Source organism: Cornus florida, unplaced genomic scaffold (genome assembly GCF_030987335.1).
Source record: "Cornus florida cultivar Cherokee Brave unplaced genomic scaffold, ASM3098733v1 CherokeeBrave_3.0.0_Hap2_Chr01, whole genome shotgun sequence".
Classification (NCBI taxonomy): Eukaryota; Viridiplantae; Streptophyta; class Magnoliopsida; order Cornales; family Cornaceae; genus Cornus; species Cornus florida.
Genome location: NW_026775571.1, coordinates 109,248,244 through 109,273,533, shown reverse-complemented (window position 1 = coordinate 109,273,533; position 25,290 = coordinate 109,248,244). Strand labels below are relative to the sequence as shown.

Genomic DNA, 25,290 nt, shown 5'->3' with positions numbered 1-25,290 from the left:
TTCAAGGCCTCAAGGCCTGATAAGAGCCTAAACTATATATCAGGCTTTCACCACATAACACAGTTATCAGGTTTGATGGATTGGATTAGCCCAAACTTGTAAGTTTGTAACTGTAAAAAAAGGTAAACAGACACCATAAAAAAATTCAGTTAAAACAAAAAATTATTACCAAAAAAAAAAATGAAAGAAAGAAATTTGTCAATTACACCTATTGATTTCAATAATTATTAAATTATACTATTTGGTTAAGCTATGACAGAATAACTGGTCTTAGTTGTTAAAGTAATTATACGCGTTGAGATTTTAGAAGAAAATATCCCCAAATATATATATATAGACGTGTTTAAAAAATTATGAACATTGCTAACAATTTCTTTACCATGTAGAAAACCGTAAATAACTTTTTTAAAAAATATTAATATTCTCGATTCTGCTAAAAAAAAAAAATTAACTTAATTTTTTTTTTTCTAATGCCACACATATTGGGGAAGTGGTCAATCATCATGATAAGCACGAGTTTCCCATGTTACACTTGCTGTTTACCCCAGCTTTTGTTTAGAGAAAGGCTAAAGAAAGCACATTCATGCACTGCCCACAAAGTGAAGGGACCCACAGACCAGCTGGCTTCACTTAACTCTCACTCCACTTACCATGGGGCATTATTATTATTGTTTATCAAATCATTTTCATTTTTGTTGTTTGTCTTTTTCAACCTTTTAATGTAATAAAGACACACGCTAGTAGTTGATACTCTACTTTTCCATCTTTGTTACAATATTGAAAGAATTTCCCTCCATCGATCCTTTTGGGGGAGAATGGTGGGACCAATAAAAAAAATATCTTAACCTTTTATTTTTCGAAACTGAAAAAATATCTAAACTTGCTTGAAAAATAGTCTTGGAATATGCATATAACAGTTGTCTTCCATATACTTTTGTGTACTTAGATTATTTTTTAATGTCATTAAATTAAAAAACAGTAACATGGAATTACATTAAATTAAGAATGCAATATCATTTATTCAAACATATTATATTTCTAATTTAATAGTATTATAGTATTGCATCCTGATATAATAAGTGATATTATATGTAACGCAAATATTTATGCTAATATTGTATTACATTATGAATAATGCTTGTCTTAGGTCGTACAAGAAGAGGTAGTCCAATAAAACATCAACATTTGTTAAAAAAATTTAAGATAAAAAAAAAAAAAAAAAAAAAAAAAAGAAGAAGAAGAAAGAGAATGGCTGATAAAAAAAACCCATCCCTTACTCTCTCACACCAACTCTTATTACGTTAATAGAAGAAGAAAAGAAGTGTCCCTCTCTCACTGTAAATAAACATCTACACATATCTATATGTGTGTGTGTGTGTGTATATATATATATATATATATATATATATACTTTTTTATGTGTGTTGAAGTTTCTTTTAAATTAAGATTATTGCTTAAAATCGTGAGATCAAATTTAAAATCAAATAAAATTATATTCTCTTTATATCTTTCTCTCTCTAGATTTCAGTATCGTTGATTGATTTATAATTTGAATTGACCAATGGTCGTTGCCTTCATCTCAGGGATGAAATAGTTAACCATTCTACTACGAGAAGCATTTGATTTCATACACCTCCACCCGTGTTACTTTCGGTAATATCGTATTATGACTCCGACAATAAGTTCAGTTCCAAATCCATAAAGCCTAATCGAAATCGGATCTATTCCAGGAAATGGGAGGTCGTATGCCAGCGGCCTTTCCATCGTCGTCGAACTTTGTTGGAGAGCTTGTTGATACTTCGAGATAGGAGACAGCTTGTACATTTTTTATTCTTGGTAGTCATCTTTTTCTTTTATCTCACAATTTTAATACATGTTAGAAATTTTATTGGGCCACCTCATCGTAAAAAGGAAACATTTTTCTTACATTATTGTGTCCTTAATTTAACGGAATATTTACGCTGGCTGGATCGTAATAAATAGCAAGACTAGATTTAAAATATACCAGAGTATTTGAGAAAATCCCATCTCTTGTGAAAATATAATGGGTGTGTACTCATCCATTTATCCCGGTAAAGAAAGACTTAGTGTTGACTAATCATATATAACACCTAATAAAGGATAAAACAGATAAAAATAGCCATTAATATTAATGGATCAATTAATTCATATAAATTATTTACCAAACACATTACACACCAAACACATTACACACACACAAAAAAAAAAAAAAAAGAAAAAAAAAAGAAGAAGACATATTTCAAGAATTGTAAGCACTTTAAATTGCAAAAAGGAAAGATCCTTTCTTTTTCGTTAGGAAAATCTCCTCCACCTCTCTTGTCTTTTCTATCTTTATTTTTTTTAACTAGCTCATCTGTTTCACACCTTTGTAGTATATGCTATGAATAATTGAATACACGTTGTTAGTTAAATATTCATTACTAGCTTTGCTAGTAAGGCACGTTGATTTGAAGGCTCAATTAAAAATCGCACATGGTGCATTAACTTTGTTCGATTGGAATCAATTTTTGAAAAAGACTTTTGGCATATATAATTGCACTATATTTTGTAAATTGAATAGGAAAATATGTTCTAAAACTTAAACCAAAAAATGTGTTTTATTTTTTAGGTAATATTGCAAAATTGAGGTTTAGTAACCTAGGATTACCAAAGACAATTTCAAAAGAAAAAAAATATGTATGTGAATTTCTTGGTAAAGTAATGAAAGTGAAAAAAAGAGAGAAAGTAATCATTTGAAAAGATAAGATTAAAATAAGCTTTTTGATAAAATAAAATAAAAATAAAAATAAATTTTCAAAACGATACAGTTTTTCAGCATACGGGTATTTGAGTAAGAAAAAAACAAAAAAGAAAAGTAAAACCATCTCAAAGAATTTAAAAAAAAAAAAAAAACTAATAATAATTTTATAAGTAATTGTCACTTTTGTGGTCAGCAAAATAAAATTACAGGCACAAACCGATAAAACCGTCCAAACACATACTTATCTGTCACTTTCTCAAGAAATAGAGAACACGATATATGCATTCATTCCCTGTCCAGCTCTCTTCCTCACGCGGTCATTGACTCGACTATGTCTCTCTATACTTTCTCTCTCATGAAATTTCACAGGGCTTTCAGTTTTCACACCATCTCCTGTAACAATTGATTATTTATACCCTTAATCATTTCATCTCTTTCATTCACATCCTCTCTCTAATTTACTTGTGGGGTGGGGGTATATGTACATACACATATATTTAATTCTCCATGAAGATTTTAAGAATTTCTATTGATCAACGTGTATTTCTTGTTCAATTGAACCCATTTGAGAATCGATTGAGTTTCTGATTTCATTTGTTTGCTCTATCGATTTGCTATAGAAATCATGCCTTTTCCATGGAAGAAAGGAAGCAAGCGCACGCGAATCTCTCAATTGGTTGCTGGTCATCTCAAGTCGCCCAAACGCGGAGGTTCGCTCGTCGTCGAGACCGGTTTTCCGACATCTCTCATCGATCTCTTCGTCAAGAATCGAGACCGATTGAAGAAGAAGAAGAAAACTAGGTACGACGCTTCCGATCCGATCCAGAATCAACCCTCAACGCCTTTTGAATCTTTTCCGGCATCGCCGAGGTCTAGTGTTTCGGGTGACGAATTCAAGAACGCTAAACAGAGTCCTTTCAGGGATTTGAATATTCCGAGTGCTTTGGGTGTGGGTGATGAGATTGAAGGTGGTGGTGGTGGTGAAGTTGCAGATGCGAATGGGGTTTTCATGGCGGTTTTGAAGATTTCACTCGTGGTGGTTTTGGCTTTGGGGACGAAGAGATTTGCGGTTGGGATCACCATGTCTGCTTTTTTGCTAATTTTTCTAGAGTTTGCAGGGAAACATGGATGTAAATTGTCGAAACCATGTGCTAGTGTACAGAAGAGATTGAATTCTCTGATCCAAAGCGTTCTTTGGTTTTTCAGAATCGGAGGGGAGAAGTTTGTGAAGAAAGAAGAAGAAGAGATTAGGGTTTTGAAGGCACCAATTGAACAAGAAACAATTGTTTTTCACGAATTGAGTGATTCCAATGAAGAATTTATAGTTTTACAATCCAATTCTGTTTTAGTGCCTCCAATTGTGGAAATACAGTGCGTGAAAGATGATTTTGAAGGAGAGAGAAAAGGGGGATTTGAAGAATTGGATACAAAAAAGGAGATTACCAAGAAAGAAGAGGATCGTGTAGGTGATGTTTCCGACAAGCAACAACGTTCTCGCAGTGCTAAGATAAAATCGAAGATGAAAAAACTTGTTCCGAAGAAGTTTCGTGTTTCGAAGAAGAAAGGACAGGATTTGAAAATTGAAGAACGTATTTGTATGGCAGATGATGTGTTGGTTGTGTCAGAAGTACAAGAACCGGAAGAATGTGGTGACGAATTGTCGTTGTTATCGAGTGCATTGTGTGATCAGGAAGATGGTGATGATGTGATTAGTAATTCTACTGAAGTGTCGCGGATTGAGGTGGAAAAGGAAACAGAGAAGAATTCAGGAACAGAGAGGAATTTATGGTATCTCATTCTTGTTCTGACTGTTCTTGTTGGGCTTGTAGGTGGCCGGGTAATGGCGCTTGTTCTTACTGTGTCGTCGTGTTTCATGCTGAAATCGGCTAGAGCACTATGGAGATCTGAAAAGATGCCCCTGTTCAGGTCTCCTACCAAAAAATCTACTTGCACTTTAGAATACCCTTGTTTATAGATGCCTTTTTTCTTTTCAATTCATGTTGTTTTGCTTCTTATGAAGTGTTCTTTCAGCTTTATATTATATCCTGAAAGTTTAAACTGACTGAAGATTCAACCTATGGTTGGCAATCCGACTTGAGGTGTTGTATTATGAACTGCAGAAAATGTAGATGCAAAAGTTATAATCAATGAGATGATACTTTTTCTTTTGTCACTGTGATTTGACTGTCAATGATGCTCATATGTACAATTATGTAAATTGAAGCTTTCTCTTTAATTTAATATTAAGCCCATTATTCGCATTTCAAGTAATCTCTTCAAGCATTGTTTTTTGCTGATATGAATGAATGAGAAGTTTGTCCTAAGTTCTATATTGTTGTTATGGGATTGTTCAAGTGATTCCAACTCTATAAATTTTTGGGTAGTCATGGATGATTAGATTTTTCTTAAATTTGATTAACCTCGTTGCTCTGTTTGTTGCTAAGATGAAAGAAGAGAATTGGAAAAGTGGAATTTGATGTCCCTCGTTGCTCTATTTGTTGCCACATAACTACACGAGGGTTGGCCAGCCTATGAAGATTCATGCGTGAAGTTGCAGTTGTAAGTCATTTTTATTTTTTTTCAGTTGCTTTTCCTTTTTTCCTTCTTATTTTCCTCCCATTATCTGTCTTTTTAAAGAGAAAAAACATCATATGCAAGTATATGGGGTATTGTAGAACTATTGTTGAAACTACACATAGGAGAGAGGTTAAAAGCTACCATAACAGTCATAGTTACAAGTAGATGTCCATTCACTTTGTTTTATTCTATTGTAGTCTAAATTCTATGATCTTACATTTGGAAAACTTGATTGGTTCCTCAACATTCACCACATCCTTCCAACTATATACCCAAAGATTTGGGCTTTAGATTTCTTCATCGAACCATCTTTCCTTAGCTGAGTATTGACCTTCCATATTAGATTTCTGTGGTGCCATCTTGACAATCTTGTTCTGTGCCTTAAAAACTTTTTGACAGCATGGAGCTCATCTGGATAACAACATTTGTAGTGATGCTTTCGTTTCTTATCCATTCGCCTGTCTTATTTTTTGGAGATCTCCTCCTCCTAAAAAATGTATAGATTAGGTTAGCACTCTTAACTCATGCTAGCACTAAGTTGATGTTCACGAGCTATGAGTGTTAACCCCTCTTTCTGTTGTAACAGCTCAATCCTGCTCAAGAGAGCAATTGCAGAACCGTAGTGCTCAATATTTGGTTGAATATTGAGAAACCCCACCATCCTACCTCATCAACTAGCCCAAATGTCTTTATGCTGCTAATCTACCAAGAAAAAAGTCGCCTTATTCAGCCTAATGCCATGTCTTTCAATCAACTGAAAAACCTTAAATTTTCTGAATACATGTTGATCAGAACTGTGCCAATAAAAGCATCCTGTTTTATATTGTTCTGGAGGATATGTTGTGTGCTTATTAGTAATATCCTTTATATTGTGTTCCCAGTTATTAGGCATGTTAATCTGTTTAAAGAAATTCAGTTACATTTTGAATTATATAAATTGCTTTGGTCATTTATGTTATAATTCCCAATTTTTACTACTCTTAAGCCTGTTTTAGTGAATAACTTAATTGTTGACATGCATATATTAAACCTCAGCAGAATAGATTTAGCATAAATCTGTAGTACAACAGAAAACACATTTTAGATAAATATAAGAAGCTTTATAGGAAGCTGAATGGCATACCAAGCTTCAATATTGACTTGCACACAATAATGAAGAAACGACGTAACAGAAACCAGAGACAATGGCATAGCTATTGCCTCGTAAACAAATTGAACTCTTCGTGGACTCATTACTCATCTAGAATGGTGCTTGAAGGCTTTTAATTATGCTCTTATCCACCTGGAAAGCCTTTGCAAGAACATCAGTAGAAATGGAAGGGTTTGATCCGAAAACAACATTTGCGATGGTGTTGACACCAGGGTTCTGGCTGCTCAAGCCGGAGATAGAGACTGCATTTCCACTTCCCACATTTCGCTGGAAGTGGACAAGCCCTAGTGGGAAGACAAAAACATCACCCTTTCGAAGGACTTTTGAGATGAACCGGTTATCTGGGTTGGTGGTCACAAAGCCAACCTCAAGGCTGCCTTCTATTACTGTCAGTACCTCTGTGGCACGAGGGTGCGTGTGAGGAGGGATAACACCCTTTGGTGCATAGTCTAAGCGTGCCACTGAGATGCCAAGGGTGTTAAGGCCAGGTAATTGAGCCACAGTGACAGGGGTCACCTTAGAGCCAAGGGGGTTGGACGTGTTACCAGCTAAATGGAGACCACTGAAGGAGAAATGATCAGCTTTTACCATCTTAGGATCCATGCAAGTTTGACCATTTACTCGAACTGAAAAAATAAACGTAGCAAGAATTTATTCATCAAAGTAAACAGTTAACTTATTGAAAGTTATAATGCAAAATAAAGTTGATTGTAGTGTGCAATTGTTGTATGCAATTTGGTTCCTCACCTGAGCTAGTTAGGTCTGCGACGCAGAAATCTTGCAAGGGACTGGGCTCAAAGGCAGTTACCAGAGCAAATGAAAAAGCTAGCAAACTCAACAAGAAAATGTAGAGTGCCATCTAAATCTTCAAGAATAAGCTATTCCTATCTGAGTAGTTTATCCAGTTTGAGGTGCAAAACAAGCATGTCATGCAATTCTTAAATAGAGATGGTTGAAATGAAGAAGGAAGAAGAAGTCATCACTAAAGATAATATGCCGACTAATATACAAATTAAAGTACATTACATAAAACTATGACAGAAAATGCTTCTCTGTATTCCAAATCTCCACGAATTATTCTCCATCTTCCATAGGTTTTTTTTTTTTTTTTTTTTTTTGGGTAAAATACGCTTATCTCCCCTTTTGAATGCCTAAATAACTGGGACCTCCCTCTAGTTTAAAAAATAATAGACCTCCCCTGTAGTTCTGGTTTGAGTAACACTAACCTCCCTTGTCATAAAATTCGTTACATTGTTTACTGATGTCATATTTGAAATTTACTTAAAACCTAATATTGCCCTTGGAAAACTTGAAAAGACATTTTTTTGTCCATTTCGTTGTATAGTTATCATTTAATACCTTCGGGCCAAGATCAATACCGACAGGAGAGGGCAGTGTAATTTTTTAAATTATAAGAGAAGTCTCTGTTATTTAGGCATTCAACAAGGTGGTCATTGTAATTTACACCCCCTCGTTTTTTCCCGACTAAGGTTCTTATTCCATAGGTGTGAATTTGGAAATTATTCATTTGCATGTTATGTTGAGCATGCCATTCCAAATGTTTATGATACTAGAATATATGGTTCCAATATATATGTTAAAAAAATCAGGTAAGTTAAAGCAAGAAATATAATAAATACATTCTTATGGATCAGTTTGTGGTTACTATAACAACCAGTGGTTACTATAACAACCATTTTAAGAACTTCATAGTTATTTAAATCCATTTCCTTCTGTTTGTTCCTTTTGTATCTTATTTACTTATTTAGTCATCAGGCATTCTATATCAAGTCTGGGCCCAAATTGGGTAGTTATAGACAGATTCGTTATCATAATACTTGTTTAATGAGTTATTCTTGCAGATAATGAGAAGATTAACAAGTCATATTGGCCTGGGAAGGGTAAAGCTCAAGCCATTAATTAGTCAGGTGTATACCACATATTTTGTCTTGAATCATTAGAAAATATATTTCGATAAAATATAAAGATGGATTTTGTTTCTCTCCTTTTATTTAAATCTTGGCCTGTATTCATCTATTCAATTTTAGTGATACCTTTAATGAACAAAATCAGAAAGTATGTTCTGTCACTAAGAGCTACTCCATCAATGCTCTTTTTGGCGAAATTGGGCCAATTTTTGGAGATTAAATGCTCCAATGGACTATGGGAAAGGTGGCCCCAAAGAATGACTCTTAATGGTGGTCTCTAGAAAGTAAGAGTGGCTTGGCGATTGGGCTCACTTTTTGTGGGCCCATTTTTATTTTCTTTTATTTTTTAAATTCAGGCCGGAACACTATTCCTAAGGGCATGTTTGGCTGAAATAAAAGTTAAAATTCAGATTTTTTGCTTACTTTTTTTTTTTTTTTTTTTTTTTTTTTTCCTTTAAAATAATTGAACCAAAGAGCCGTTAAGACACTATTTGGCTGATACAAATAGTGCCTTAAAGGCTTTTTTAGGCCAAAAAAAAAAAAAAAATTAAAAATTGAAAAAAAGTGATTTTTTTTTGTTTTTAAATTTTTTAATATTCCTATTGACATTATAGCCGTTAGGAAAAAGTTAAAAAATAAATTTTATTTTAAATTTTAAAAATATTAATATTTTAGGAGAGCGAAAGTTCACCATTAGAGTACATGCGATAGTTAAAATTTAGATACTTTAAAATGCTGACGTGGCTATGAGAAATGTTTATGTGGCTATTGAAAAATGTTGATGCGGTAAATTCGAAGAGCCTAATTTTAGAGTCTATTGGAGATGCCCTAAGCTTGTTGCTATTGATTGAGAGGACTCGCTATCAATTAATTACTTCTGTAATCTAGTTCATCTTCATAAGATCTGGCATAGAGACGGTATAAATGGTTGGGTCAATAACGGGTCACGACCCGTTAACAAAACAACTAATTAATGGTTAATTTAGATCTATTACAAGAAGTTAAATACAGAATTTGTTGAAAACAAAAGAGACCAGCACATAAAATCTGTACTAGTCTTATAATCTCATGCAATTTTAGAGCATCCATATGACCACTTTAGTGGTTAGTTTGGCTATATGGGGCAAGTTTTAAAAATGGGTTGGTATGGGGCTTTCATGTGGCTAGCCCACACCAACCCATTTGGCTCGCCACATATAGCGAGTAAGTTGGGGGATTGCTAGTCGTCTATATTTCTCTCTTTAAAATAAATTAAAATATAATATAAGTAGTTAGTTCAGTCAACACCATATCTTCTGATTGAACTGGCTACTTTAGTAATTAGTCTATAATTCTTAATACTTGCAAAAGTGGATAGTCAAATTTGACTCTTCATGCGAGATACTCTTACATTTCTTTGTTGGGTGCCCATTGATGTACTCTACGATCCCTTAAGCATGATAGAGAAGAATGCAATGATATGATATCTGGATCTTTAATGAGGAGGTGTTTTGACTCTCTATGCTGATTGAATAAGTGCACTATGTTTCCTAAACTTTTAGAACACAAAAATTGTAGTTTCATTAAGTTAGAACCAATAAAGTTACAGATGGCATAGAAGCCAAGTTGTTTTAATTACACAGGAGTTTCAATTTGTGCTTTATATAAAATTTATTTTCAAGAACAAACATTTCTACTTTAAAGTTACCAAAAGAATTGAGATGTGTCATTGGTAAGTGAAGTATCTTTTGAATACTGTGCTCCAATTAGGGATGGAAGTTGGGCAGGTCCAACCTAGTCTCATCCCAACCCAGAAGTCAGGTTGAGTTGAGCCGACACGAGGTCAACCCAAATCTGGGCTCCAAATAACCCGAGCCTGAATAATTTTGGGCTGAACGGGTTTACCCAGCCTAAAAATTTTTGGACCTGGGGAGTCCCAATATAGAGAATTTGATATTAGTCCATGTAAGCATCTGCAATATATTTTACTTTTTTTATAGGGAAAATTCCTGTATAGTCGTACTTTTTAAGTCCAAAGACAATTAAGTCCTAAATTTTATTTTTTTTGGACAAACAAGTCCTACTTTTATAATTTATTTCCAAATCAGTTCAAATTTATTTTATTTTCCAACATTACCCTTATATGGCCACTGACTTTCCTTTTTTATTCTTTCGGTCTCTCTCCTCTTTCCTCTCTGTTTCTCTCTCTAAGGCTATGTTTGGTAGGGTGAGTTTGAAGGGGGAGGATAACATTAGTTACGACGGAAAGGGAAGGGAAGGGAAGGGAAGGATAAGTTTAATCTTCAATCGTGTTTGGTTGATTAACGAAGGAAAAGAAAGGGAAGAATAACAATCATGTTTGGGAAAAGAAAAGAAAGGGAAGGATAATAATAAATTTACTATTATGTCCTTTTATATTTTAAAAGATGAATTTTGAGATTTTAATATGCAACAACATTTTTGCCCCAAGAGGAGTCGGCTCAAGTAAAAGTGGAGGAGGCTCTACTTTAAGTAGAGGAGGCTCCAATATGAGTAGAGCAGGCTCCCAAAAATGGGAGGCGGCCTCCTTTCAAGAAAAATTGTTCTGGGAACCAATTTTAGCTACTAGAATGAAGATCAAGTGTGTGTTTTTTTTTCCTTTCAGTTTCCATCGCTGTTCCAGTTCGGGTTCGCCGTCGCCATCCGCCTCAAAAAATCAAAACCCACATCTTTTAGTTTCCATCGCTATTCCAGTTCGGGTTTGCCATCTGCCTCAAAAAATCAAAACCCAAATCTTTCAGTTTCCATCGCTGTTCTAGTTCGGGTTCGCCGTCCGCCTCAAAAAATCAAAACCCACATCTTTCAGTTTTCATCGCTGTTCCAATTCGAGTTCGCCGTCCGCTGTTCGTAAGCTTCCCGCGCTAAATACATGTTCAATATCAAGTGCAATTTTGAGGGTAAAAGTGGCGTGACAAATATTATATGAGCCATTGCCTTCCCTTTCCTTCCTTATCCTCCCATTTTTGGAAGGTTAAAGAAATTACTGTACATTGTTACGAAGAACCCATCCAAACCTTCCCTCTCCTTCCCTTTCCCTCCACTCACCTTACCCAAACACAATTTTTTCATAACCCTCCGTCACCTTCCCTTCCCTTTCCCTTCAAACTCACTCTACCAAACTGAGCCTAAACTGTCATGCCGTCCAAGCCACCAGAGGAAGAAGAGACCGAGCTGCGCTGATTGTATTGGTTGTTGATTGTTAATTTGATGAGTTGAGGATTGTGCGCAAGAAAGTATAGAAGGGTGGTACCAGAAAAGGAGATCAGTTTACTTGCTTGTCTACTCTTCTTCTACTGATGCTGCTACTCTTATAGTTGGAGATTAGTCCATGTTTGGCAATTGGCTTTAACAAATTCCACCATAGTTTTATGTGCAACTTTAAAGCATAGAAAATGAAAATGAAATATTGAGTTTGATTTGATCTGAGAGAGGTGAATTTTCATCTTTTAGGGTTTGGATCTAAGAACGGTGGTATGACATCGTTGCCTGTTGAACAGACCGGCGAATCGGCTGCCGCGGCGGCGGCGTCTGATTCTCAGAGATCAATCCTTACGTCGTTCCTCACCAAAACCCATCAACTCGTCGAGGATTCGTCCATCGACGACTTCATCGGCGGCGGCGGTGGCGTTTTTGATTTGTTGATATGTATACTGTTTTGGTTGAATTTGTTGTTTTTATTTTGGGTTTGGATTTTTAGGGATTTAAAAAGGTCGTGCCTGATCGGTGGGAATTTGCGAATGAATGCTTCCGGAGAGGTGAGAAGCTGCTTCTCGAAGACAACTATTAATAGAGGAAAGTTTAGAGAGAAACATAGAAGTGAGAAGAGAGGAGAGACCCGGAAGAAACCCAAAAAAAATAAAAAATCAGCGGCCCATACAACGTCAATTCTCATGTTTGTAGATGATTGGTACTTTAATAGTAAGGGTAACATTGGAAAATAAAATAATTTTGAACTGATATGGAAATAAATGGTAAAAGTAGGACTTATTTGTCCTCTTAAAATTTTTTAGGACTTGATTGCCTTCGGACTTAAAAAGTAGGACTAACAAGAAAATTTACCTTTTTTTTTTATATGCAATAAGAATTTATAAATGAGGTGCATTTGCTGGATGAAAGATTATATAAAAGAACACATAAATGAACAAAGTAGATCTCCAAGCAGTCCAATAACAAGTTGAATCAATAGAAATTACCCAACAGAAACGATGAAATTATTGTAAATTTTGCAGTCCAACATTACAGATTTCAATACAGAATTGAGGATATTAACAACAAAAAATGAATTACAAAAGCCACACAAAAACACATGGATTCTTCGTGAAGTTAATGATCATCTAGAATTGTGATTGAAGGTGATCAATGACGTTCTTGTCCACCTGGAAAGCCTTTGCTAGAACATCATCAGATATAGATGGATTTGATCCAAACACGGCATTGGCGACAGTGATGACACCAGGGTTCTGGCTGCTCAAAGCAGAGAGCGAAACAGCAGTTCCGTGACCAACATTTTTTTGGAAGTGAGGAAGTCCTAGTGGGAAGACAAACACATCACCCATTTGAAGGACTTTTGAGATAAACCGGTTTTCTGGGTTGGAGGTCACAAAGCCAACCTCAAGGCTGCCTTCTAAAACTGTCAGTACCTCAGTGGCACGAGGGTGCATGTGAGGAGGAATAAGACCCCATGGTGCATAGTCTAAGCGTGCCAAAGCGATGCCAAGGGTGTTCAGGCCAGGTAATTGTGCCACTGTAACGGGTGTCACCCTAGAGCCAAGGGGGTTCGAGGTGTTGCCAGCAATATGGAGGCCACTGAAGGAGAAATGACTAGCTTGGACAAGCTTAGAGTCCAAGCAGGCAAGGCCATTAACTCTAGCTGAAAAATTGCACAAAACACATGAGAAACAAATGCCAAATCAAAGGCTTCAATTGGATTGGAGAAAAATTAATAAGAAGCTGAATGATATATAATGTAATATATAGCTGACAGAAAGTTAAAACATGTTCATAAGTAATAACAATGTCCCAACCTGAACTAGAAGAATCTGCAACACAGAAATCCTGCAAAGGGCTAGGCTCAAAAGCCAATGAAAGAGTGCAAGTGATTGCCACCAAAGTTAATAGCAGAATGTGGCTTGCCATTTTACTCCGCCTGATTCTCCTGTAGTAAATACTTAAGTAAAGAAGAAGATACTGGAAAGCAAATTGCTAAGAGACTTGAGGACGTGAAAAACAACCGTATGGGCTCGCTCTATATATAGAAGATGGAAGTGTTTGATGTTTTTGGATTATATAAAGAAGAAGTCAATAGTGGGATAATCTGTATGGCACATTCAAGCCTAGCCGGCAGGCATGAAATACTCACCAATTCTGACGTGTTAAACATATGAATCGAATTCAGTGAGTTAAAATATAATGGTGCAGTCCAAGAAACTTACTTGGTCAAAGTATCAACATCTTGGACCAACATATTGGAAGAATGCAATATATAATTTCTGCTACTCCCCACCCTTATAATCTCTTATTCTTAAGCTAGGCTAAGCTTAACATCATTCTACGTGTACTAGGAACATCTCATCAAGAGGCATGATTGCGCAGGCCTGAAATTGGGGCTTGAGTTTGCTTTTGGTTCCAGAAATGCCTTCTAATAATAGGTTTGGCATACTAATTCCCGCCTCCACATACGAATTTAGGCTTAATATGACATTCAAAGAAAATAGAATATCATGTAAGAAGAATGATCGGACCATGATATATTGTTTTGGAAATATCTGACTGTTGAAGCAGTAAAAACCGTCATTTTATGTTAAATGAAGAAGATAAAAAAAGAAAGAAAGAAAGAAAGAAAGTAAATTCCTTTTTACACTGATGATCACAACTATGATAACAACTAACCTTTCCCACGATGACAAATAATATTATCATTTAGAAGACATTATGTTTCTTAACAAGTACAAAGTATGGATAACAACTAAGTACAGATTTTGTCTTTCACCAGTACAATAATAGGCCGGCATGACATATTTCGAAACAGTTCAAAATTTGAATTTTGTCTCTCTATTTCTGTAAGCATCAAGAACCTATTAGGGTGCACCATATTATATATTATACTTGGTTGATAGATTCAAGTTTAGTTTAAGCAGTATCAGTGATACCTTTTTTTCCTAGTTGGTATTCACACACACTTGTCTCTTCTAAGACTTGAACCCTTGACCTCCCTTTGGGAAGTAAAAGGCTGATATCGTTAAGCCACTGGTTCGTTGCTAAATAAATATTTGTCTGAGCCCGGGTTTCGAACCGATATCAGTGGTACCTTTCATACACAAAGTCAGAAACTATGTTCTGTCACTAGGCTCTTTGTAGTCTGGTACTTTATCTTCATTAGATCTATGCTAGATTCATTACAAGAAGTTACATATAGAACTTGTTGAAACAAAACAGCCCCAAACGCATAACATCAGGACAAGTCCATTATGTTTCCCAAATTCTTTGAACACAAAAATTGTAGTAGTTTAATTTAGTTAGAACCATAAAATTAGACCCATAAAAATTACGGATGGCATAGAAGCCAAGTTCTTTTAAGGAGTTCTAATTTGTGCTTAATTTAAGAAATTCTTGTCAAGAACATGCACTTCTACTTAAAAGCTACCAAAGAGTTGAAATTTGTCATTGATAAGTGAATATCTTTCGAATGTATGAGTCCCACAGCATTTTTTAATGTACCATCATATAAAAAGTTTGAGATTGGTCCATTTCAGTGTCTGCAATATATTACACTTTCTTTATATGCAATTCAAATTTGGATCTGAACTGCATTTGCTGGACTAGGCATTTAGATTATAGAGTTATGAAGGCCATTGTATAGAAGAAGAGCAACAGACAGTGAACTGGCTAACCTTTGAACATGCATTCAAAGATTAGAAGTTCACCATGTGTTGTTCCTACCCATGACTTATACTGCATTGCATTTCACTGATTCAAACATTTAGCATTTCAGATATTATTGGATGAATTGCATAGAGATGCATGGTAATTACATATGCATAAGATGCAACCATTTCATCCAACTGTGCTCAACGCTTAAAGTAGATGAAGCCAACAAATGAAGGATGAAAGGTAAGATAAAATAGCATACAAATGACTGGCTCTGCAGGTTCACTAACTTGCGCCATTTTTAACAATCCTTTTTTATTATAACTGAAAGTTCTAATTCTAGTCATTCTAAAGATATACGTGTGGTTGGAGTGCACAAAATAGGATTCTGATGGTTGGATAACCTAACAAAGAAATTTTGGTCACATTATGGTTCAACAATGCATAGATGAAATTTGAAAATCCAAATGTTAGACAACTGGATCTCTAAAGTAGGTCTTAGACTTAGTCTGACTGAATTCATTTTAGTCCAGACTTAAAGGTATACTGGAATCTGATATACCCAACTGTAGCTAGAAACTAGTCAACTGGATTGTTTGAAATCAGAGTTCCAGGTAATACTGGAATCTAATATAGTCGACTGTTTTTCTGAATAGAGGGATGCCAGCGTCGCTAACAGTCGAGCTACGTGTCAGCAACTTATTGGCTGCTGACTTTTGTTAATTTTTTTATTCTCAATGTTTTGTGCCGGTGCCTTTTAGTTTACTTTTTTATTTTTATTTTTTGGTTCTTCTGTCGGTTCTTTTCTTCTCTCTCTCCCCCTTCTCTCTTTCTCTCTCTATGTCCAAGTTACCGGCGGGCGGTAAGGTCGATGGAGCAGAGCTGATCTGGGTGAGGGAAACACAAAGACAAAAACAAAAACACACACAGTGATTTGTGACTGAGAGATCCGAGATCCCATACACACTGAATTCTTCTTGATTTTCTCTTTTCCCCCCTCTATAACATCCCGCTTCTTCTGTATCCCTTTCTGTAAATCATCTGTCTTTCAATGTTTATTATTTTTTGGGTTAGTTTTTTTTGGGTGATTTTTTAAATGAACAACAAAAAGCAAACTTAGAAACAATTTTAAATTTTCAAGAGAGCCAGGTGTTTTTAGAACAGAGATCCAGTTTTTTTCAACAAAAAGCAAACTTACCGCCTCTCTCTCCTCAATCTCCACCGTCCGATGAATCAGCCGTCAATCGGCTCATCGGCGCCGAGACCCATCACATGCCCACCCAAATCAGCTCCGCTCCATCAACCTTACCACCCGCCAGTACCTTGGAGAAGGGGGAGAGAGAGAAGAAAAGAACCGACAGAAGAACGAAAAAATAATAAAAAGTAAACTAAAAGGCACCGGCATAAAACACTGAAAATAAAAAAATTAACAAAAGTCAGCAGCCAATAAGCTGCTAACACGTAGCTCGACTGTTAGTGACTGACGTTAGCATCCCTCTTTCTGAATATTTCCCTAGTACAGTAGTTGATGAGACAGTTGTCAAACCAGTCTCCAACCGACACTGAAATTGGCCTTGCAAATCTCAAAGAAGGAAATCGGGAGCAAAATCACACACTTGGAGACATAAAAGAAACAAGAACTAGTCGACTGGATCTGTGTTTCAAATTTAGGGAAGCTACTGGAGTTCACTTAGTCGACTACATATGGAAACTAGTCGACTAGATTAATTTAGCTTTCTTAGTTGGAGCACTGTTTATCCACTTAGTAGACTGGTCTAAGGAGTTAGTCGACTAGATCATGTGAAATATGAATATTTGAGACATTTGTGGCTTAAACATGCGTTTGATCAATCTTGAGATCAACTAAAGCTTTATAGAGTGAGTCACGTGAGTTCAAAGCATAAGTCAATGGATCAAAGGACCTTTAAATGATACATTTCATTTCAAGTGTGGGTCTTAGAGTCGACTAAGTCATGAGTTGAGCTTTCAAACTAATTATTTCAAAAATAACTTTACAAGACAAATGAATGCTCACCAATGACTAAACTAGCCAAGTCTCGATCTTCAATCTTTAAGCTTTGGATCCATCATCGTATGGCTTGAATCAACTCTGTCATTGATCTTGAATCACTCGAGTCAAACAAATATAAATATCCTGTTGATAAACACACTCAAGTATAATATTAAATTCACATATAATGGTTTGTTCTAATCAAATTTATTCAAATACCCTTGGAATGAAACTTTGGAGTTCCACTTTTTATGATGACAAATTACTAATATGTTTATAAAAATAATAGAAATCATTGAAAATGCTACCCCTATCAAATTCACAATTTGGGGTTGCTCCCCCATCAATATGCTTAAAATGAATATTAAAATTGCGCATTTTTCAAATCTAGCATATTTTCATTTCAACTCATATAGACAGTAATGTTCAACTGAACAATCTCAATTATATCACTAAGACAAGAATGATGCAAATTTGTCAATTCATATAAGATATCCATTCATTTAAATAACACAAATATTTTCATAAAGTCAATATGCCATAAAATATATTCACCATCATACTAAAGTCAGCATCAAAAGAACCCAAATAGCATTCACATGAGTCAGTGTGACAACATGTCCCATAAAAACAACGAAAATACCTAAATAGTCAATAAAACCACAAAGTATCCAAACAACAACATATCAAGTCAACAGAAATATCCTAAGATAAGAACCACCACATCAACAGACTACATTCTCCCCCCTTTGTCATCATAAAAAATACCAGACATGTAGAATCAAGGCTGATGAGGAGTAATACCCAAGTAATCTCTAAGATCATCCGATCCCCTCTCTGTTGTCTCGAGACCGGTAGCTAGGTCTGTTACACGAGTGTTTAGGCAAGGCTGACTAGGAGTAATTCCCAAGAAATCTCTAATATCATCCAATCCCCTTTCCATAATCTCGAGACTGGTAGCTAGGTCGCCTATATGAGTGTCCAGGCATATATTGCCACCCAAATTAGTAAAGCCTCCTCTCAACTCGAGAAGAGAGAGCAACCACGGCATCAATCAACTGGCCAAGCAACAAAATGCTCTCGGAAGGCTGCTGTTGTTGAGATGGTCCAGTGGGGCCTGCTGGAGGAGTAATATTAATCTGCTGCTCAAACTCCTCCTCACCACCACCAGCCCTTTCTGCCTCTATCTCCTGTACTGACTTCTTCACCCAATTGCCCCGCCCATCTTGCTTGAATTTCATTTGTTTCAAGGTCGTTAATGTGAAACGGTCAGAGGGAGCTACCTCTCTCTGGTCTGCCTCAAACTCTAATGGCACCTCAAAAATGCTTAGAGCAATCCCATAAGGGAGGATAGAGCCCTGCCTCTCGTGACAATCCCACATATGATGGAAAATGAGGAAAGGGAGACTCATTCGTTTACCATTGAGGACACACCAGATGATGAAGATGTCCATAAGGCTAACGTTAGTCCTACTGCCCCCTGGGGGTAAGATAGCATATCCAATGACAGAATGGATGAGCCTGGCCTCTAAAGTAAGTTAGCTTGCAGAGGGTTTAAATTGGTCAGAAATTGTGGGATCCCCACAAATTTTCCTAAGTGCCTCTAATGGATTGAATTCTTTGTATAGGGCCAAATCATTGGAAACATTAAATTTTAAATCCCCTTCTGGGACTTTTAGTATGGTGGCAAGGGTTGAAACATTGAACCTAATTTTCTTCCTTTGACAGTGGATTCTAGGGTATTATTTTTTTCTTCTTTGAATTCAAGATGTGTATAGAAGATCTTGACTAAAATGCGGTAGTAAATTCGGTCCAATTCAAGAAAAGTGTGCCACCCAATAGTCTTAAACAAGTTAAAAATACAGAAGCCATTCTCAGTACAGAAGGAGGAGGCGAGAACTTTACCACAGATGAGTGTTCGGAGCATGAAGTCCGTCGTGTACCGCTTCTCGTAGTCGGAATTCACGAAGAGAAAGGGTTCGTCATCAGGAGAAACATCATTCCTTTGCTTAGACCGTTTATCATTTTTTTGATCCACCAATATTATGGGTCTCTTGTCTTTGGATTGAGATCCGTCTTCACGAATTCTAGCCATTGTAGATGTTTGGGAAGTGATTGGAAGTTTGGAGAGGATTTATGGATGTCTGGGAATGATTAAAGGAGGTTTAGATGGAATAGATAAAAGACTGGGAGAGGCATGTTGTGTTGCTGTGGCTATTGGAGTGTGAAGTGTGAACATAGTCTCAACTCTCAACTCTCAACTCTCGTGAGTCTATATATAGTGAAACAGACTTGTTTTTAAATGAAAATATTACTCCGAAAAAAAAAAAAAAAAAAAAAAAGTTTAATTTCAATAACCTTGCTTGTCTAGATTTTTGTAATGTATTAGACTATTATCTTACCATTTTACACTTTTACTCATGAATTTGTGTATATAATATATTGTCATTTCATATATTAAAAAGGCAGTACTGATATTCTATTAATTTTCTCTCGCTAATATCAATTTGTTATATAAATTAGAATCAAATAAGTGGGATGACAAAATTCAAGAAGGGAAGTAAAATTTATCCTATTAAAAAGTGGCTTGAAATAAAAGAAGTTCTTTTTTGTTCTCAGAGCTTGAAATAACTAGCCAATTAGTCGTACTTTATATCTAAATAAGTTGGGCTAAATTTATTGTTTCCGACTCCAATAAAGTGTCCAATAATAATTCTTATATAATGATCAAAAAGATTGACTTGAAAGCCCATGGATACTATGAAAATAGAACTTTTGAATCTTAAATTATGGAGAAGTTCACTATTTGATATAATAGAGATCGATACATGGTAAGTGAAATTCCAACTTCAAGATCGGCGAGCATAATGAAACCAATCGATCTCATCGAGCACAAAGAGCTAGGGTTTGTAATATTGTGAAACGAAGAGAGAGAAGAGCATAGAGAGCGACTAATGAGTGACCTTATTTTGAGGCACTTTCAAATTGGCCTAAGTCCTAAAATTTGGCCTAAACATAGTGCCAAAACAGACCTTATTTTTTTTTTCGTTTTTTTTTTTTTTTTTTCTCGGAGAGTCTTGATTTGCCTTAGCTATCAGTTGCGAATCTGACAATTCTTGATTTGTTTGGGGTTGGGCTATATTCGTTGTACTTGCTTTGTGTAGGCCTTAATTAGGCTTGTAGTTGTCCCATTATTTTGGGCTTCTTTAAGTTTGTATGTTTTAAATTTGAGGCCCATATCGACATTTTGTTGTAGACTTGTAATGTAAGGTGGGCCAAAAATTGAGGCCTTCTAATTTTGGAGGCCCTTGGTCACCTTGGGCCAGGGCCTGCCCTAGAGCATAACTCCACAGTCCACTTGGTTGTGTTTTCTTCTTTCTCCTTATTCCCTTCTTTTATAAATCGATTTAGTTATGTGGATAAATGTTGTAATTCGTCACTTTAATTCGTTAATCACTGTGTTTTACGGGACAATTTGCTTGTAAATTTTCATATAATAAAACCAAAATAAAGCAACTATTTTGACAAATAATACAAAAATATAAAGCAAGTATTTAGAAGAAGCTTATTAACATTCCAAAAGATTTAAAGGGATCTTCAATTTTAACTTGCACATAGTAAAAATGAAAAAAATACATCACAAAAGCAAATGCAATCACCACACAATCAAAATGAATTCTTCGTCATGAACTTGAGCTTCTTTAGAATGTTGATTGAAGTTGATCAATGACTGTCTTGTCCACCTGGAAAGCCTTTGCAAGAACATCACCAGATACAGATGGATTTGATCCAAACACGGCATTGGCGATAGTGATGACACCAGGATTCTGGCTGCTCAAAGCAGAGAGCGAAACAGCATTTCCATATCCCACATTTCTTTGGAAGTGAGGAAGTCCTACTGGGAAGACAAACACATCACCCTTTTGAAGGACTTTTGAGATGAACCGGTTTTCTGGATTGGAGGCCACAAAACCAACCTCAAGGCTGCCTTCCAATACTGTCAGTACCTCGGTGGCACGAGGGTGCATGTGAGGAGGAATAAGACCCCATGGTGCATAGTCTAAGCGTGCCAAAGCGATGCCTAGGGTGTTCAGGCCGGGCAATTGAGCCACTGTAACCGGTGTCACCCTAGAGCCAAGGGGGTTCGAGGTGTTGCCAACCAAATGGAGGCCACTGAAGGAGAAATGACCAGCTTGAACAAGCTTAGAGTCCATGCAGGCAAGGCCATTAACTCTTACTGTAAAGTTGCACAAAACAAATGTCAAATATATATAAGACAAATATGAAACTGAATGACATATAGCTGACAAAAAGTTTGAACATGTTAATAAGTTATAACAAATGTCACAACCTGAACTAGTAGCATCTGCAACACAGAAATCCTGCAAAGGACTTGGCTCAAAGGCAAATGACATGGTGCAAGTGATGGCAAGCAAAGTTAATAGCAGAACGCGGTTTGCCATTTTACTCTGTCTGATTCTCCTGTATACTAATATACTTATAGTAAAGAAGAAGATGCTGGGAAGCAAATTGCTAAGAGGACTTAGGGATGTGAAAAACAACTGTATAGGCTGTCTCTATATATAGAAAGATGGAAGTGGTTAGTGTTTTTGGATTATATGAAGAAGAAGTCTATAACGGGATAATCTGCCGATTGAAATCCATACTTATATCAGAAGGTCTGGCATCTGGCACTAAATACTCAGCAATTTAAACATATGAATCCAAATCAGTGTGATAAAATATAATGCTGCAGTCCAAGAAACTTACTTGGTCAAAATATCAACATCATGTACCAACATATTGGAAGAATGCAATATATGATTTATGCAACTTCCCACCATTATAAACTCTAGTTCTTAAGCTAGGCTAGTCTTACACCCTTCTACAGTTATTAGACATATCTCATTAAGAGGGAAATTATCCTCACCTTAGAGTGCAGGAGACCCTTTTTTTTAAATAAAAAAAAATTATTATTATTATCTTTTTATGATTGCAGTTGGCTGAAAATGGGGTTTGAGTTTGTCTTTGGAAATATTGCTAGAAATGTCTTCTAATAGGTTGGCATACTATTTCCCGCCTCTGCATTCCAAGAAAATATTATGTCAGAAGAATGATAGCACTATTCTAAATGGTGTTTGGAAATATCTAACTGTTGAAGCACCAAAAACTGAATTTTTATGTCAATGAAGTCCTTTTCTGCACTAGTGATCACAAGTACGATAACAACTAATCTTCCCCATGATGACAGATAATATTACTATTTATTTTACACCTCAAATTAGGTTTGTTCTGGTTCTGTCTGATTATATATACTTGTTGGTTTCACTGATTTCTAGAACCTATAGTCCGTAGAGAATACAAAAAATCCCAAAGACATGCCTCAGCACCCCTACTCTGGACATGGAATACCAGGGTAACTTCCAATATATAATACAACCAGTACATATTAGTATACCTTATATGCCTTGAATAATTGAAGAATTTAGTGTTTTGATGGCCCTTAAAATCGACGAGCTTTTAAAATTTCCCAGTTATTGCCCTAGTTTGTCACTGATAAAATGGAGAAGGATCTTCCACTGCAACTTCGAAACAATTCTAAAGCAGTGAAAAATTGCAATTGAATTAAAATAATCCAGAAATAAACCTGACAATTTTCCATTTCCAGTCTGGCCTTGAGATCATGTCATCAAGGTATTCAATAATCTTTACTTTATATAAACAAAATTTTCTTTCATGTGCACCTATTAAGCTCTGAAGAGTATGTATCTGCGGTGATTATATAACTACTTTATGTATCGCGGTGGTTTTGGATCAACATAAATGGTTGGTGATTAAACAGCAGCAGAACTTTGGAATTGCATTGATTTGCTTAAGGATAAAAATATTTTTCATGAAGAGAGACCTGTGTTAGATTTTTTGATGCTAGGCTCATTACAAGAAGTTATATACAGAACTTGTTGAAAATAAAACAGCCCCAAACATAAAATAAGGACTATTCTTGTAATTTCTTGTAATCTCGTAGTGATATATATAGTCTATCATTCCAGCAGCATGATAGAGAATAATGCAATGCAATGATATGATATATTGATCTTAAATAAGGAGGTAATTTCAAGTCTCTATGTCAATCGAATAAGTCCATTATGTTATGTTCCCCTATTTTTTTGAACACAAATTAAAATTGTAGTTTCATTTAGTTATAACCATAAAAATTATGGATGGCATAGAAGCCAAGTTGTTTTAGTTACAAAGGAGTTCCCTTTGTGCTTAACTTGAAAAATTCTAGTCAAGGACATACACTTCTACTTAAAATCTACTGAAGAACTGAAATGTGTCATTGGTAAGTGGAACATCTTTTGAATGATACTCCACAGCATTTCCAAACGCTCCATAAATTTGAGATCTGTCCATTTCAGTGTCTGCAATATTTCAGACTTTCTTTATATGAAACTAAAATTCGAAAGTGAAGTGCATTTTCTGGACTAGGCATATAGCTAGAATATAGAGTAGTTATGAACTCCAGAATTAGAGGAAACTGAAAGCTATTGTCTAAAGAACAGCAACAGGCAGTGAACTGGCTAGCCTTTGAACATGCAATTAAACATTAGAAGTTCTTTATCTTGAAGCTGACTTCACCAAGTGTTTTTCTTACATGAGGTCTACGCTGCATTGTATTTCACTGTTAGAATTGATATATAGTTGCGCGGTAGTTATATATACATAAGATGCAACCATTTCATCCAACTTGCTTAACATTTCAGTTGTTTCCTCAACTTATTAATCACTCTGCTGTTCATGGATTGACTACTTGTAAATTGTGATATATCAGGACCAAAAATCAACAGAATGAATGTCCAGGATATCCAAAAACAATACCCCCCCCCCCCCAAAAAAAAAAAAAGAAGGTTGAACCAATATTAATTTTGTAGTCCAATAGAACACCTTTGAATATATATATTTTTTAAAGTAAGAAAACAAAATGAATTACAAAGGTCTCACAAAAACAAATGCAATTACCAGACAATCAAAATAATTCTACATGAACTTGTAGCTGATCATCTAGAATTGTGATTGAAGGTGATCAATGACGTTCTTATCCACCTGGAAAGCCTTTGCAAGAACATCACCAGAGATGGATGGATTTGATCCAAACACGGAATTGGCGACAGTGATGATACCAGGATTCTGGCTGCTCAAAGCAGAGAGCGAAACAGCATTTCCGTATCCCACATTTCTTTGGAAGTGAGGAAGTCCTACTGGGAAGACAAACACATCACCCTTTTGAAGGACTTTTGAGATGAACCGGTTTTCTGGATTGGAGGCCACAAAACCAACCTCAAGGCTGCCTTCCAATACTGTCAGTACCTCCGTGGCGCGAGGGTGCATGTGAGGAGGAATAAGACCCCATGGCGCATAGTCTAAGCGTGCCAAAGCGATGCCAAGGGTGTTGAGGCCAGGTAATTGTGCCACTGTAACGGGTGTCACCCTAGAACCAAGGGGGTTCGAGGTGTTGCCAACAAGATGGAGGCCACTGAAGGAGAAATGACTAGCTTGAACAAGCTTAGAGTCCATGCAGGCAAGGCCATTAACTCTTGCTGTAAAGTTGCACCAAAAAAAAATTTGAGAAACAAATACTAAGGGGGTTCGAGGTGTTGCCAACAAGATGGAGGCCACTGAAGGAGAAATGACTAGCTTCAACCATCTTAGAGTCCAAACAGGCAAGGCCGTTAACTCTTGCTGTAAAATTGAACAAAACAAATGAGAAACAAATTTCAAATCTAAGACTTCAATTGTAAGGCAAATATGAAACTGAATTATATAGAATGTAAAGTAATAACAATGTCACAAACCTGAGCTAGTAGTATCTGCAACACAGAAATCCTGCAAAGGGCTAGGCTCAAAGGCAAATGAGAGAGTGCAAGTGGCAATCAGCAAAGTTAGTAGAAGAACGTGGCTTGCCATTTTACTCTGTCTG

At 36.0% G+C, this 25,290-nt stretch overlaps 5 protein-coding genes across 9 annotated transcripts; 1 reads left to right on the top strand and 4 right to left on the bottom strand.

Annotated features, from left to right (window-relative positions):
• The first annotated feature begins 3,056 nt into the window (after nucleotides 1-3,056).
• LOC132313354 (uncharacterized) lies at nucleotides 3,057-4,934 on the top strand. Its single transcript, XM_059812083.1, has one exon. The coding sequence runs from the start codon at nucleotides 3,387-3,389 to the stop codon at nucleotides 4,734-4,736; it is 1,350 nt and encodes a 449-aa protein (XP_059668066.1). The 5' UTR covers nucleotides 3,057-3,386; the 3' UTR covers nucleotides 4,737-4,934.
• Nucleotides 4,935-6,578: 1,644 nt separating this feature from the next.
• LOC132313362 (putative germin-like protein 2-1) lies at nucleotides 6,579-7,375 on the bottom strand. Its single transcript, XM_059812093.1, has 2 exons — nucleotides 7,236-7,375; nucleotides 6,579-7,114 (listed from the first exon to the last, which is right to left on the bottom strand). The coding sequence occupies exons 1-2, from the start codon at nucleotides 7,345-7,347 to the stop codon at nucleotides 6,579-6,581; spliced, it is 648 nt and encodes a 215-aa protein (XP_059668076.1). The 5' UTR covers nucleotides 7,348-7,375.
• Nucleotides 7,376-12,623: 5,248 nt separating this feature from the next.
• Nucleotides 12,624-19,568, bottom strand: LOC132313322 (putative germin-like protein 2-1). 5 transcript variants are annotated; one of them, XM_059812040.1, is made up of 5 exons: nucleotides 19,218-19,568; nucleotides 17,337-17,456; nucleotides 16,500-16,623; nucleotides 13,459-13,589; nucleotides 12,624-13,304 (listed from the first exon to the last, which is right to left on the bottom strand). In XM_059812040.1, the coding sequence occupies exons 4-5, from the start codon at nucleotides 13,568-13,570 to the stop codon at nucleotides 12,769-12,771; spliced, it is 648 nt and encodes a 215-aa protein (XP_059668023.1). In that variant the 5' UTR covers nucleotides 13,571-13,589; nucleotides 16,500-16,623; nucleotides 17,337-17,456; nucleotides 19,218-19,568; the 3' UTR covers nucleotides 12,624-12,768. The 5 variants fall into 5 exon arrangements, with proteins under 5 accessions (XP_059668023.1, XP_059668040.1, XP_059668031.1 ...); XM_059812057.1 differs by having other exon boundaries at nucleotides 17,337-17,422; XM_059812048.1 differs by lacking the exon at nucleotides 16,500-16,623.
• A 1,445-nt stretch (nucleotides 19,569-21,013) lies between these two features.
• On the bottom strand, nucleotides 21,014-21,775 carry LOC132315853 (putative germin-like protein 2-1). Its single transcript, XM_059814302.1, has 2 exons — nucleotides 21,664-21,775; nucleotides 21,014-21,549 (listed from the first exon to the last, which is right to left on the bottom strand). The coding sequence occupies exons 1-2, from the start codon at nucleotides 21,773-21,775 to the stop codon at nucleotides 21,014-21,016; spliced, it is 648 nt and encodes a 215-aa protein (XP_059670285.1).
• A 2,355-nt stretch (nucleotides 21,776-24,130) lies between these two features.
• Nucleotides 24,131-25,277, bottom strand: LOC132315761 (putative germin-like protein 2-1). The gene is made up of 2 exons (XM_059814196.1): nucleotides 25,166-25,277; nucleotides 24,131-24,910 (listed from the first exon to the last, which is right to left on the bottom strand). The coding sequence occupies exons 1-2, from the start codon at nucleotides 25,275-25,277 to the stop codon at nucleotides 24,375-24,377; spliced, it is 648 nt and encodes a 215-aa protein (XP_059670179.1). The 3' UTR covers nucleotides 24,131-24,374.
• Nucleotides 25,278-25,290: the final 13 nt, after the last annotated feature.

Bases quoted from the DNA above. Each gene is read 5' to 3' on its own strand.
- LOC132313354 (XM_059812083.1), top strand. From the start codon at position 3,387: ATGCCTTTTCCATGGAAGAAAGGAAGCAAGCGCACGCGAATCTCTCAA.
- LOC132313362 (XM_059812093.1), bottom strand. From the start codon at position 7,347: ATGGCACTCTACATTTTCTTGTTGAGTTTGCTAGCTTTTTCATTTGCT. The intron at 7,115-7,235 runs GTGAGGAACCAA...TTATTTTTTCAG, and splicing joins CGCAGACCTAACTAGCTCAG to TTCGAGTAAATGGTCAAACT.
- LOC132313322 (XM_059812040.1), bottom strand. From the start codon at position 13,570: ATGGCAAGCCACATTCTGCTATTAACTTTGGTGGCAATCACTTGCACT. The intron at 13,305-13,458 runs GTTGGGACATTG...GCAATTTTTCAG, and splicing joins TGCAGATTCTTCTAGTTCAG to CTAGAGTTAATGGCCTTGCC.
- LOC132315853 (XM_059814302.1), bottom strand. From the start codon at position 21,775: ATGGCAAACCGCGTTCTGCTATTAACTTTGCTTGCCATCACTTGCACC. The intron at 21,550-21,663 runs GTTGTGACATTT...GCAACTTTACAG, and splicing joins TGCAGATGCTACTAGTTCAG to TAAGAGTTAATGGCCTTGCC.
- LOC132315761 (XM_059814196.1), bottom strand. From the start codon at position 25,277: ATGGCAAGCCACGTTCTTCTACTAACTTTGCTGATTGCCACTTGCACT. The intron at 24,911-25,165 runs GTTTGTGACATT...GCAACTTTACAG, and splicing joins TGCAGATACTACTAGCTCAG to CAAGAGTTAATGGCCTTGCC.